At 43.1% G+C, this 13,353-nt stretch overlaps 1 protein-coding gene across 14 annotated transcripts in view; it reads left to right on the top strand.

Moving 5' to 3' along the window:
• Positions 1-13,353, top strand: part of itpr1b (inositol 1,4,5-trisphosphate receptor, type 1b) — a 131,209-nt gene that overhangs the window by 11,691 nt on the left and 106,165 nt on the right. For all 14 annotated transcript variants that reach the window (XR_006009699.1, XM_041979631.1, XM_041979620.1 and 11 more), the window contains exons 4-6: positions 10,889-11,004; positions 11,096-11,182; positions 11,681-11,839. Coding sequence is in view for 13 of the 14 variants with exons in the window: in XM_041979631.1 (XP_041835565.1) it covers positions 10,889-11,004; positions 11,096-11,182; positions 11,681-11,839 (362 nt within the window). In the remaining variant the exon portion in view is untranslated. The remainder of the gene's footprint in view (positions 1-10,888; positions 11,005-11,095; positions 11,183-11,680; positions 11,840-13,353) is intronic.

The following is a 13,353-nucleotide window of genomic DNA, read 5'->3' as shown; positions in this document are numbered from 1 at the left end:
CAGGCACGATGACCTTACAGCCACAGCCCCAGTTGACTGCCTCAACAATAGAAGCATGGGACACAGCCCACTCAGACTCGATATCCCCTGCCTTACCCGGGGACATGGTTAAACTTCTGCCGGAGATGGGAGTTGAAACTCTTTCTGACATGGGACTCAGCCAGATGTTCCCAGCAGACCCTCATGACGCGCTTGGGTCTGCCAGGCCTGACTGGCATCCTCCCCCACCATCTGAGCCAACTCACCAAAAGGTGGTGATCAGTTAACAGCTCCGCCCCTCTCTTCACCCGAGTGTCTAAGACATCATGATATGACTGCAAAGTCGATCATTCAACTGCGGCCTAGAGTGTCCTGGTGCCAAGTGCACATGTGGACACTGTTATGCCTGAACAAGGTGTTCGTTATGGACAATCCATGACAAGCACAGAAGTCCAAAAACAAAACACCACTCAAATTCAGATCAGGGGGGCCATTTCTCCCAGTCATGCCCCTCCAGGTCTTGCTGTCATTGCCCATGTGAGCATCCCCCAGCAGAACGAGGGAGTCCCCGGAAAAAATGCTCTCCAACACCCCCTCCAAGGGCTCCAAAAAGGGTGGGTACTCTGAACTGCTGTTTTGTGTATGAGCATAAACAACAGTCAGGACCCATCCCTCCACCTGAAGGCAGAGGGAGGCTATCCTTTCGTCCACCGGGGTAAACCCCAACGCACAGGCGCCAAGTCGGGGGGCAATGAGCATGCCCATACCTGCTCAGCACCTCTCACTGGGAGCAACTCCAAAATGGAAGAGGGTCCAGCCCCTCTCAAGGACAGTAGTTCCAGAGCCCAAGCCATGTGTCGAGGTGAGTCCAACTATATCTAGCCAGAACCACTCAGCCTCGTGCACCAGCTCAGGCTTCTTCCCCACCAGAGAGGTGACATTCCACTTCCCTAGAGCTAGCTTCTGCAGCCGAGGATCAGACTGCCAGGGTCCCCGCCTCTGGCAGCCGCCCAGCTCACAATGCACCCGACCCCTATGGCCCCTCCTGCAGGTGGTGAGCCCACGGGAGTGGGGGCTCATGTCACCCTTTCCGGCTATGCCCAACTGTGCCCCATGGGCAAGGGTTTGGCCGTCAAGCACTTGCCTCTGTGCCCCACCTCCAGGCCTGGCTCCAGAGGGGGGCCCCGGGACCCACGTCCGGGCAAAACCTCATCATAGGGGTCTAATGTGTGTGTCTGTGGTTGGCATGAAGCTGGACTCCCTGGTGATAGTGGCAGAGAGGAGAACACTAAAAAAAAACTACTGGCTGTTGTGAATGATGCCAGTCACCCTCTACACACTGTCATCAGTGCACAGAGAAGCCTGACCAGTAACAGGCTGCTCCTCCCCAAGAGTAGGACCAACCGGCTCAGAGACTCCTTTGTCCCCCGAGCCATCAAACTGTACAACTCTGCATTAGGCAGGAGGGGGAGAAGGAGGGGGGAGAGGGAGGTGTGCAGTCCGCCTGATACAACACATGCACAATAACCCATACAAACAGTTGTAATAACTTATACGTGCAATAGTGAACTGGGAATCTGTACCACCTCTACTGTGTGCAATGCTTGTTTATATTGTTTTATTTAACTTATCTTATTGTTATTTATTGCATTCTATTTATACTTTTCTTTCACCTTGTTGCCTCTATGTTGCTTTGTACCTGTATATATTGTGTCTTGTGCTTGTCCTGCTTTACTGTTGGTGTTGTATTGCTGCTGGTACCCAAATTTCCCTGAGGACTCTCCAAAGGGATTAATAAAGTATTTCTATTCTATTCTATTCTATAATGAGCCGTGCTTTGTCTGGTCCCTCCCCTAGAGACCTGTTTGTTTGTGACCCTAATAGGGGTACAACAAAGCTCCTAGGATCATCAGGATGTGCAAACTCCTCCACCGTGTTAAAGTGGCAACTCAGGGAGGAGTATTTATTATTTTTTTTATTTATTTATTATTTATTATTTTATTTATATTCCTTATTAATATTATTTTTTCTATTGTTTTCAAATTGCACATAATACAAATGGTGGTGGTTTGAGGTGTTTTTGGGTATGTACTATGTGTACATAGTAAATATAACAGTGTGCATTTTTGTCTAAAACCAAATGAATAAAGTTTGGAAACTGAAATTTTATTATTTTATTCATTAATTATTTTTTTTATAATTTAAGACAGACAGACAACTTTATTTATCCCCGAAGGGAAATTGCTTTGTTACAGTAGTTCAGTGTCATACGTGGCATAAACTATGAATAAAAAATAGAAGTAAAATATACAATATAAGTAAAGTGGAATAGAAGTAGAAATAAAATAAAGATAGAAATCCAGAGTGGAATAAAATTAGAAATAAATAAAATATGAATACAGAGTGGATTGGCAGATAAAGTGCAGTGGCAGTAATAATGAAACTAGCTATCAGATATTAATATGTAAATATGACTATGTGAATAAAGGATGTGCAAAGATGATACAGAATGTTGGATGTGCAAAGGATACAAATATTGTATAATTATATGATATATAATATCAAGCGACAGTTATAGGTTGCAGTAAGTTCAGTGGTTGGCTTAGTCCAGTTGTGTGATCATGGCTTTGGCAGAGGTGGATGAGTTATGGAGTCTTATTGCAGCAGGAAGGAACGATCTCCTGTACCGTTCCTTAGAGCAGCGGGGTTGGATCAGTCTGCTGCTAAAACTGCTCTTTAGCTTGTCCAGTGTGTTATGGAGGGGGTGGGAGGGGTTGTCCCTGATTGCCAGCAGTTTTGCCAGCATTCTCTCCTCCACCACCTCCTCCAGGGTGACAAGTTTAGAGCCGACAGCAGACTCTGCCTTTCTGATCAGTTTCTTCAGTCTGTTGGCGTCCTTTGCCTTGATGCCCGCACCCCAGGACACTACAGCAAAGAAGATGGCGCTCGCCACCACAGACTGATAAAACATCTGCAGCATCTTATTGCATACGTGGAAGGACCTGAGCCTCCTTAAGAAGTAAAGCCGGCTCTGCCCCTTCTTGTAGATGGCGTCAGTGTTGGTGGACCAGTCCAGCTTATTGTTAAGTGTGACGCCTAAATATTTGTATGAGTCCACTGAGTCCACATCCGTCCCATTGATGCAGACAGGAGAGGGCAGAGGCTTGTTCCTCCTAAAGTCCACCACCATCTCTCTCGTCTTCGCCACGTTCAGCAGTAGGTGGTTCTCCCCACACCACCTCACAAAGCGGTCCACCAGGTCCCTGTACTCTGCCTCCCTCCCCCCCTCCACACATCCCACAATGGCCGTGTCATCAGAGAATTTCTGCAGATGACACGACTCAGTGCAGTACTTAAAGTCTGATGTGTATGTGGTGAAGAGGAAGGGAGACAGCACAGTTCCCTGGGGGGCCCCAATGTTACTGATCAGACGATCAGACACACAGTTCTGTAATCTCACAAACTGCGGTCTGCCCGTCAGATAGTCGTCTACCCAGGCGACGAGGGGAGCACTCACCCACATGTCCAGCAGTTTGGCCTTCAGCAGTCCAGGCTGGATGGTGTTAAAGGCGCTGGAGAAGTCGAAGAACATGATGCGGACTGATGTGTCAGGTCTATCCAGGGAGGAGTAGGCCCTCTGCAGCAAGTAGATGATTGCATCATCAACCCCAACATGGGGCTGATATGCAAACTGGAGGGGGTCTTGTGATGGGCCCACCAGTGGCCTGAGGTGCGCCAGAACCAGTCTCTCCATGACCTTCATGGTGTGAGAGGTCAGTGCTACTGGCCTGTAGTCCTCCAGTGCAGTAGGACGTCCTTGCACTCTTGCATTCTTTATTAAAATAAACACACTTGTGGAGTATGTCAATGTGCAGCCAAGTGCTCTTAAAGCTGCAACAGTTTGCACAAACGAAATAAAAAGCCTGTATGTTTTCATTCTTTTTGCATTTACAGCAGATATGGATGTCAGACTCATGATGGTGATTCCTTATCTGTCTGCATACTTCAGACATTCTCTGTTGGTCTTTTGTGGTAGATAAAACATTTGTCTTCCACTACGAAATTGCAGCCGGTACACAACGCCACTTTCATGGTCAACAGTGGGAAAGGGTTTTAAGGCTTTGAGGTGTTTATAATATGGACAGTGACATGACAGGAAAGCAGGTCAGAGCGAGATGTGCAGCAACATACCCCAGTCTGGGATTTCAAACCTGACCGCCTGCTTCAAGGAGCTCCAGCTCTGCATGTTGGCAGCTGCTCAACTAGATGAGGTAAACACCTCTTCAAATGCTGGGGAAGTCTCATGGACGAAGCTTCACAGAGATTTTAGAGAGAAGATGCAACAAAGTGCCTTGCAGGCATCTACATGTTGATAATCAGAAACATGGAAGTAAAGTTGCGGAGGAGTCTTGAGATTTGCACAACTTCCATTAAATTTGCGGTGATTGCACAGACCTTGCTAGGATTGCTGAATTTGCGTTTATAGTTGCGATTAGATCATTGCACACAGATTTTCTATCTGGGGATAAACCAGAAGGGGGAAAATATACTAGGCAGTTAAAACAACAATGCAGAAAAGCAGAACGCAAATGGAAAAAAGATAAACTTGTGGTATCTTTAGAAAACCTTAGACACCATATGCTTGCCTACCAATTGGCAGTGGATGAAGCACTCAAATTGTATTTCTCAGAGTTAATCTCAAACAGCCACAACTCTAGAATATTGTTTAAAACAATAAACTTAGTTACTTGCCCTCCTACCCCTCCTATCGATGCTTCTGCTGCAAAATGTGAGCAGTTTTTCACTCAATTTGTTAATAAAATTGCCAACATTAGGAATAACATTCCACCTGCCCCTGGCAACCTTGATGTCCTGAACCAACCTGGGTCCTCACTGACACATTTTAAACAAATTTCTTTATCCAACTTAAAGGATCTCATTCCGCATTCAAATCCTACTACCTGCAAATTAGACATTCTGCCCACTAGATTTTTGAGGGGCATCTTTGACACCGTGGGTCCCCACATCCTCTCTATTATTAACAGTTCATTATTGTCTGGTTGTGTCCCCCCTGGTCTAAAGAGTGCTGTAGTTCGACTGATTCTAAAAAAGCCCTCACTTAATCCTCTGGACTGCCCTTACAAAAGTCACCAATGACCTGCTCTTAGCCGCTGATACTGGCCTATGTTCAATTTTAATTTTACTTGATTTAAGTTCAGCATTTGATACAGTTGACCACGCCACTCTGTTAAAGCGTCTCAGAAATTTTATTGGCATTACTGACTCTGCATTATCTTGGTTTTCCTCTTACCTTTCATCCCGGTCATTCTCTGTAGTACTTGGAGAGTTTTCATCTTCCTCTGCCCCCCTATCATACGGTATTCCACAAGGTTCCATCCTTGGACCTATTTTATTTTCCATTTACATGCTTCCCATAGGTCAAATCATTCAAAACCACAATATAAATTTCCACCTATATGCAGACGACACACAACTGTACGTCCCGCTGGCTATGAACGACCCTGAATCATTCGCTCGCATTTTTAACTGTCTTTCCGACATAAAGGTCTGGATGTCCCAAAAATTTTTTAGAACTCAATGAATCAAAAACAGAAATAATTCTATTCGGTCCATCTCAAGTCACTCAAAATCTCACCTCTCTTGGTAGTTTATCCAATCTGGTAAAACCATCTGCCCGTAACCTGGGGGTTATTTTAGATTCGCAATTTGATTTTAGCCCTCAGATTACAAAGGTTGTCCAATCTTGTTTTTATCAGATTCGTAATATAGCCAAAATCAAACATTTTATTTCCCAGTCTGACCTGGAAAAGGTGATACACACACTAGTTTCCTCCCAGTTAGACTATTGTAATGCGCTATACGCAGGTTTAGGTCTGAAGTTGCTCAGTCGTCTCCAGCTGGTCCAAAACTCTGCAGCAAGACTTTTAACAGGCACTAAAAAACATGAACACATCACCCCTATCTTAGCTTCCCTACACTGGTTACCGGTCAATTTTAGAATTGATTTTAAAACCTTATTAATTACTTTTAAAGCCCTCCATGGTGTAGCCCCTCAGGTCAGAGCCTCCTGACTGTGCCCCCCTCGGGCCTTCTCAGTCAGAGCTCCTAAACTTTGGAACTCTCTGCCTGAGGAGCTCAGGGTAGCCAACACTGTTAGCACTTTTAAAGCTAAATTAAAAACTTACTTTTATAGAATGGCTTTCTTATTGTGAATTTGTTTTTATTAATTAATTTTGCTGTGAGCATGACGTCCCCCAGCAGAGCGAGGGAGTCCCCGGAAAAAATGCTCTCCAACACCCCCTCCAAGGGCTCCAAAAAGGGTGGGTACTCTGAACTGCTGTTTTGTGTATTGCTCACATGGGCAATGACAGCAAGACCTGGAGGGCTATACAAATAAAGTTATTATCATTATTATTATTATTATTATTATTAGTTATTTTAATAATAATAATAATAATAGGTTAAATGCACCACAGCTTACAAGACGGGATGTAACACACGAATCTCCAAACTGAAACATTTAAGAGACCAAAACAATCACCTCAAAAAGTTTGAGATTTGTCAAACTTTTCGTGATCAACTTCCTTGAGATGTGGTTTTAATAAAATGAGAGAAAACAAGCTACTTTGTTGTAATGATTATTTAAATATTCCTGGGAAACCAGCCAAGTCACTGGATGTGAGCTGTGAGTTGCTAAAACAAGAACAAAACATCTCACCTGCACCTTTAATGTCATGAAGACTGACGTGAACTGACGATGGCCATGTGTGTCAGTTTTAAAAACCTTGCTGGTCACTGTGTAATATTCACCTGTATATACAGGGTGTGCAGAATTATTAGGAAAGTTGTATTTTTGAGGATTAATTTTATTATAGAACAACTACTATGTTCGCAATGAACACAAAAGACTCATAAATATCAAAGCTGAATATGTTTGGAAGTTGGAGTGGGGCTTTTTTAGTTTTAGTATCTTAGGAGGATATCTGTGTGTGCAGGTGACTATTACTGTGCATAATTATTAGGCAACTTAACAAAAACCAAATATATACCCATTTCACTTATTTATTTTCACCAGGGAAACCAATATAACAACTCAAAATTTACAAATATACATTTCTGGCATTCAAAAACAAAACAAAAACAAGTCAGTGACCAATATAACCACCTTTATTTGCGAGGACACTCAAAAGCCTGCCATCCATAGATTCTGTCAGTGTCTTGATCTGTTCACGATCAACATTGCGTGCAGCAGCAACCACAGCCTCCCAGACCCTGTTCAGAGAGGTGTACTGTTTTCCCTCCCTGTAGATCTCACATTTGATGAGGGACCACAGGTTCTCTATGGGGTTAAGATCAGGTGAACAAGGAGGCCATGTCATTATTTTTCTTCTTTTAGACCTTTTCTGGCCAGCCACGCAGTGGAGTACTTGGATGTGTGTGATGGAGCATCGTCCTGCATGAAAATCATGTTTTTCGTGAACGATGCTGACTTCTTCCTGTACCACTGCTTGAAGAAGGTGTCTTCCAGAAACTGGCAGTAGGACTGGGAGTTGAGCTTGACTCCATCCTCAACCCGAAAAGGTCCCACTAGCTCATCTTTGATGATACCAGCCCATACCAGTATCCCACCTCCACCTTGCTGAGGTCTGAGTCGGAGTGGAGCTCTCTGCCCTGTACTGATCCAGCCACGGGCCCATCCATCTGGCCCATCAAGACTCACTCTCATTTCATCAGTCCATAAAACCTTAGAAAAATCAGTCTTATGATATTTCTTGGCCCAGTCTTGACGTTTTATCTTGTGTGTCTTGTTCAGTGGTGGTCGTTTTTCAGCCTTCCTTACCTTGGCCATGTCCCTGAGTATTGCACACCTTGTGCTTCTTGGCACTCCAGTGATGTTGCAGCTCTGAAATATGGCAAAACTGGTGGCCAATGGCATCTTGGCAGCTTCACGCTTGTTTTTCCTCAGTTCATGGGCAGTTATTTTGCGTCTTGTTTTTTCAACACGCTTCTTGCGACCATGTTGACTATTTTGAATGAAACGCTTGATTGTTCGATGATCACGCCTCAAAAGCTTGGCAATTTTAAGAGTGCTGCATCCCTCTGCAAGACATCTCACTATTTCTGACTTTTCAGAGTCCGTCAAATCTCTCTTCTGACCCATTTTGCCAAAGGAATGGAAGTTGCCTAATAATTATGCACACCTGATATAGGGTGTTGATGTCATTAGACCACACCCCTTCTCATTACAGAGATGCACATCACCTGATATGCTTAATTGGTAGTAGGCTTTCAAGCCTGTACCGGTTGGAGTAGAACAACATGTATAAAGAGGATGATGTGATCAAAATACTCATTTGCCTAATAATTCTGCACACAGTATAATGCAGCACACTGTGCATTAAGCAGAGCGTATTACACATACATTGACTTTACTTTTTGCATTAAAGCCTTAGATTAGTTAGACAACTCTGGCCAAAGCATTAAAAACTAAATCTGTTTAAATCTATTTAACAGTTGTTGAAATGCATGTGTGTGTGAGGTGTTTTGGGATGTTAAAGGTGTTCTCTGAAGAGACAACACCTTTGCTGTTAGTGTCATATTGAGTAGTACAACCACCATCTTTGGCTTATTCCACCGTTGTGAAATGAAATGAAGACAGGCAGGATTGAGAGAACCTGATGGTTAATGTTGGAAGGAGCAGCCGGTGGTCCCGAGAGGACCCAGAAGGTTAAAGAAGCACGAGCCTGTATGACTGGCTGTAGATGGCTGTGTGCAGAACCTGCAGTCATACCGATGGAATTAGATTGGGGTAGGAATTGGTTGGCGTTAGAGTTTAGTTTTATTTGAGTTTAAGTTTATTTATATTTTTAAAAGGGGACAATGCATATTAATGAACATGCATAAATGTAAATCTTGGTTAATAAAACTCCAGATATGCTGAACTTTGCTTTGCTTGCTGGGAGACCTGCTAGAAGAGCACATTGCTGGAACCTAGCTGCCAGGTGACCATGGCCTTAATTAGTTTTATGTGGAGTAGGGCAGCATAAAATATAAAAAAATGTACCTTCATTGCGATATTAGCCTGCGTCATATACAAATGCCTAAACTGTGATAGTCGTCTATTTGCAGATTTTAAGGCAGTGACGTGATGTTCCAAATGCTGCTGAACTCTCATACTCTGTGTGCACTAATGTCCAATCAAATGGACTCTTCCTGGATGCTCCATGTAGATGCTAACAGCTGCAGCCGTAGAGCGCATGGTGTCAGCCGTGTGGTGGTGGAAATTTCTGCAAAGGCTGTTCATTTTCTGTTATCTTCTTAGGTTTTAGGTGGCAGGGCACCACTGGACATGATCTATTTGTGTTGCTTGTATAAATTATTTTATAAAAAAGAGTTATTAAAGTCTAATGTTAGCTAAAACAACAATGCTAATGTTACTGTAGCAAAAGCTATAACGTTCAGAAATTAAAGGGTTCATGCATGAGAGTTTTACAAGTGGAGAAAACCTTCAAGCAGCATCAGTTTTTTTTTTATTTTAGTTACTTTTAATCACATGGTAATTTCGTCATGGCGATGTCCAGCGATGAGATTGCATGTATAACAAGTAGAATAGCCTTTTCTATCATCATGTGAATTTTATATTGTAATTGTACCAAAAAACACACCTGATTCTAGTGTCCGCCATGAGGATGCTGATATTACTGAAAGGTTCTTGGTTTTGCTAAACACTTTTACCTGTAAGGTTGGTGCAGAATTATCTGCGTTGGAAACAACTTTAGTTCATCAGCTTTTGCAGTAAATTGCTGTTTGGTCCACGTTCGACGTTTTATCTCCAGACAACAGATACGTCATCACGTCTGCCACAGCTTCTCCTTCAGTCTTCTCTGTCCATTTTCACCATCTCCAGCAACACAGCTGCTCTGCTCCCAATATTTTTCCAGTGTGAGTTTTCTTCCCCTCATTTCTCTTCATAACCCTAATTGTTCATCCCAGTTCCCTATTTTCTTCATTGGTCCTTGGCCTCATCTCTTTCCGTCCTCCTTTCTCCACTCAAGCCCTGTGATGGGTAATCCCTTGACACACTTGCACTGGCCGCTACTGGCAAAGTAGCTATTTTTATCTCTGTTATAAATCCTTGGGACTCCTGTGCCGGTTAAATTCTAACATGCCATGACCACAGAGGATGCATCACATTTATCTCTAGTATGTAACAGTACAAAGTAAACAAAATATTTTTATTAGTATTGATTGCTAGATATGTTGTCCCACATAACATTAGAATTTAAGGTTATTTTCTGCTCCTGATCTGTAGGAGTCTGTTTCAGGTGTGGAAAAAGACTGATTCACCGTTTACTCAGTTTGGAAACTGAATAAAAATACTGCTTTCTGTTTGGGGACAGGACATTCAGCTGACCAGCATCTGTCCTTTACACTTGCTGCTGCTGGTGAGGCAAACTGCTGCCATTCCTGCCTGTAACCTTAATCTGATACCACATAAAGCAAGTTTTACACAAAGCCAAGACAGAAGAGCCTAGAACAAATTGTCCAGACGGAGTTGATTCCCAGCCCCCCAAAAAGAGGAAAAGCTCAGGAATGAACCTGACGTGGAGGATTAGGACTCATCCAACCCTGTTTGTGTAATTTTACTGTCAATCTGAATTTAAAATGTTTAAATTTAAACCACTTTTGTCATGTGTGTGAGATACCTGATTAAACTGAATCTATGCAAAACTTCTAACAGGGTATGCTCCATTATCAGTCCACTGGTGGGCCAAAACCTTTGCTTTGTTCTGGTGAGACACACCCTTGTGGACTTCAGGAAGCTAGGCACCTGTGATAAAACCTGACTCTTTCTCTTTTTTCTCTTTTTTGTCCCTTTTCTCTTCAGACTGCCTTTTCAAACTGTGTCCTATGAACAGATACTCTGCACAGAAACAGTTCTGGAAGGCAGCTAAACCTGGAGGCAACAGTACCACTGACACCGTCCTCCTCAATAAACTTCACGTAAGACTAACCTGCCCTGCATGGTTGCATCTGTGTGATTTGTAAAGAAATACCGGCTCCAGTCATATCTGTGTCTTGCTGTGTCCATTAGCATGCTGCAGATCTGGAAAAGAAGCAGAATGAGTCTGAAAACCGCAAGCTCCTGGGAACAGTCATCCAGTATGGAAATGTTATTCAGGTGTGTTGGGGCATATGAGATAAGGTGCTTTGCTTAACAGAACTGCAGGACTGCTCATCAGCATATGTGGCTCTGCGTGCTTGATAAAACTGACCATAACTCTGTTTTAATCAGAGGAGTTTTAAATAACTGCCACGGATTAAAGAGATGACTGTAAGGTCGTATTTTACTCAGTCATGTAAGTTTTGCATTCATCCGACACCAAGAAAGGAAATGCTTCCTCGCTCTGATATTCACAAGGGAGACAGTATGTCGTGGCCTAGATGCATTATATATCTAATATTTATAGACTGGCATGGTTCAGGTGTAGCTGTTAGTTTTTGTTGTACAGGTTTGGGGTTTACGTTTGCCGCTGGTTAGGAAGGTGCCCTTAGCTCCACAAAAGGTTTTTTCATGATTTAAGGACAATATTAAGATAGCAAACAGTCCTGTTGTGCCACTTTCTCTACTTACATGCCATTTTTTCCTACATGTTTTTGTGTTTCCGTTGACCAACAGCTGCTGCACCTGAAAAGCAATAAATACCTGACAGTGAACAAGCGGCTACCTGCCCTGCTGGAGAAGAACGCCATGAGAGTGACTCTGGACTCTGCTGGAAACGAGGGATCCTGGTTCTACATTCAGCCTTTCTACAAGCTCAGATCCCTGGGAGACAGTGTGGGTAGAGCTGGCTGTGGGATTGCAGTTAATTATGCCCAGCTGGAGAAATGAAGCATATATTTTTAGACTTTTCTAAAACAGAACTCTTGTAGACTTACACATGGCAAGATGAGATGAATTCATTTAGAGGACAAATAGCCAAATCTGAGCTCATGCCTGTTTCATAACTCAATGTGCACGAGGAAATGCTGATGTGTGCTTTTATCAGATTTTTAGCCACCTGTTTGTGAGGTGTGTTTCATGGCTGAATTGGATGCAGAGTATTTTGATGTGCTGTTTTTTGGGCTTGAGTTTCTTTTCGTAATAACTCAGTATTATATCTTTGGAAACATCCCCATGACAGTTAGTGCAACGATGGTTCGGTTTCTCCATTTTGCAGATGGGTGATGATCTAAGGCACATATGTCAAACTGGTCCAGCAAAGGGCCGTGTGGCTGCAGGTTTTTGTTCCAACCAAGCAGCAGCACACCAGATTTGACTGATTCAATCAACTGATCTCAGTCTTCAGACAGCTGATTGGTCAAACTGTGTGCTCTTGGCTGGCTGGAACAAAAACCTGCAGCCACACGGCCCTTTGCTGGACCAGTTTGACATGCCTGATCTAAGGCATCAGGATAGAGATCCCATTTGTTACAGAATAGTGACGTTGCACTCAGATTGATTACATAATACAGCTCAGTATTTATTTGATTCCTTTGTTTTTAAGTCAGAACTCTACTGATTATTATCATTCAAAGTCTGTGTAAAGGTTTTCTAACAGCACTAGAAGGTTCTTATAGGTGTGCAAATAACCATGATATTATATTAATTCAGTTTTTGGCAATGTCACAAATTCAGCCACAATATGATTTCAGTTCATGAGGCAACAACAGATAAAAGATCCTGCTTAATACAAATAATATCCCTGAGCTCATGTAAATAAAAACCAATCTAGAAATAGATGTTAAAGAGAGCTGAGAGAGCTGCAGGACATCAGGCATGCAGCATTAAGTTAATAACGGGGGCGTCTGGGGGTGTGGAGCTGCATTTACAAGTATAAAAAAACACCTTTTCCTCTGAACTGCCGGTCATGTTGTTAATATAGATGAGTGTAGAAGCACTGGAAGCTGAATACTTGTCCTTTGTGCATTGCCGAATTACTGGAAAACATTTTTAAGAGAAGTTTTGAGGGACGCTCACGTTGACTTAAACTCTACTGCAGGACTACTCAGTAAAGTCCTTCCAGGGCTGCAGTCCTGCAGGTTTTTAACTTGACACTCTTGTGGCCTTTTGTAGAACCGAATTGAGTAGCCCTGGTCTGCTGTGTTCAAGCTGCAGTTCCTAATCACAGCTGATGGAAGTTGACGGAGTTAAGCTGGCTAATTGGCAAATGAAGCTGTACTTAATCCCATCAGAAAGATGTGCCCTGAGTACTGGATTCATCCCAGCAGAGACCAAGAAGCAGCCTCAGTGTGGAGTTCATGGGCTCTGTGGTCTTGGACAGCAGAAGTAACCGGCTGAGAACAGGAAGG

Source organism: Melanotaenia boesemani, chromosome 3 (genome assembly GCF_017639745.1).
Source record: "Melanotaenia boesemani isolate fMelBoe1 chromosome 3, fMelBoe1.pri, whole genome shotgun sequence".
Lineage (NCBI taxonomy): Eukaryota > Metazoa > Chordata > Actinopteri > Atheriniformes > Melanotaeniidae > Melanotaenia > Melanotaenia boesemani.
The sequence above is the reverse complement of the archived record's forward strand: the minus strand, read 5'-3'. Positions and strand labels throughout refer to the sequence as shown.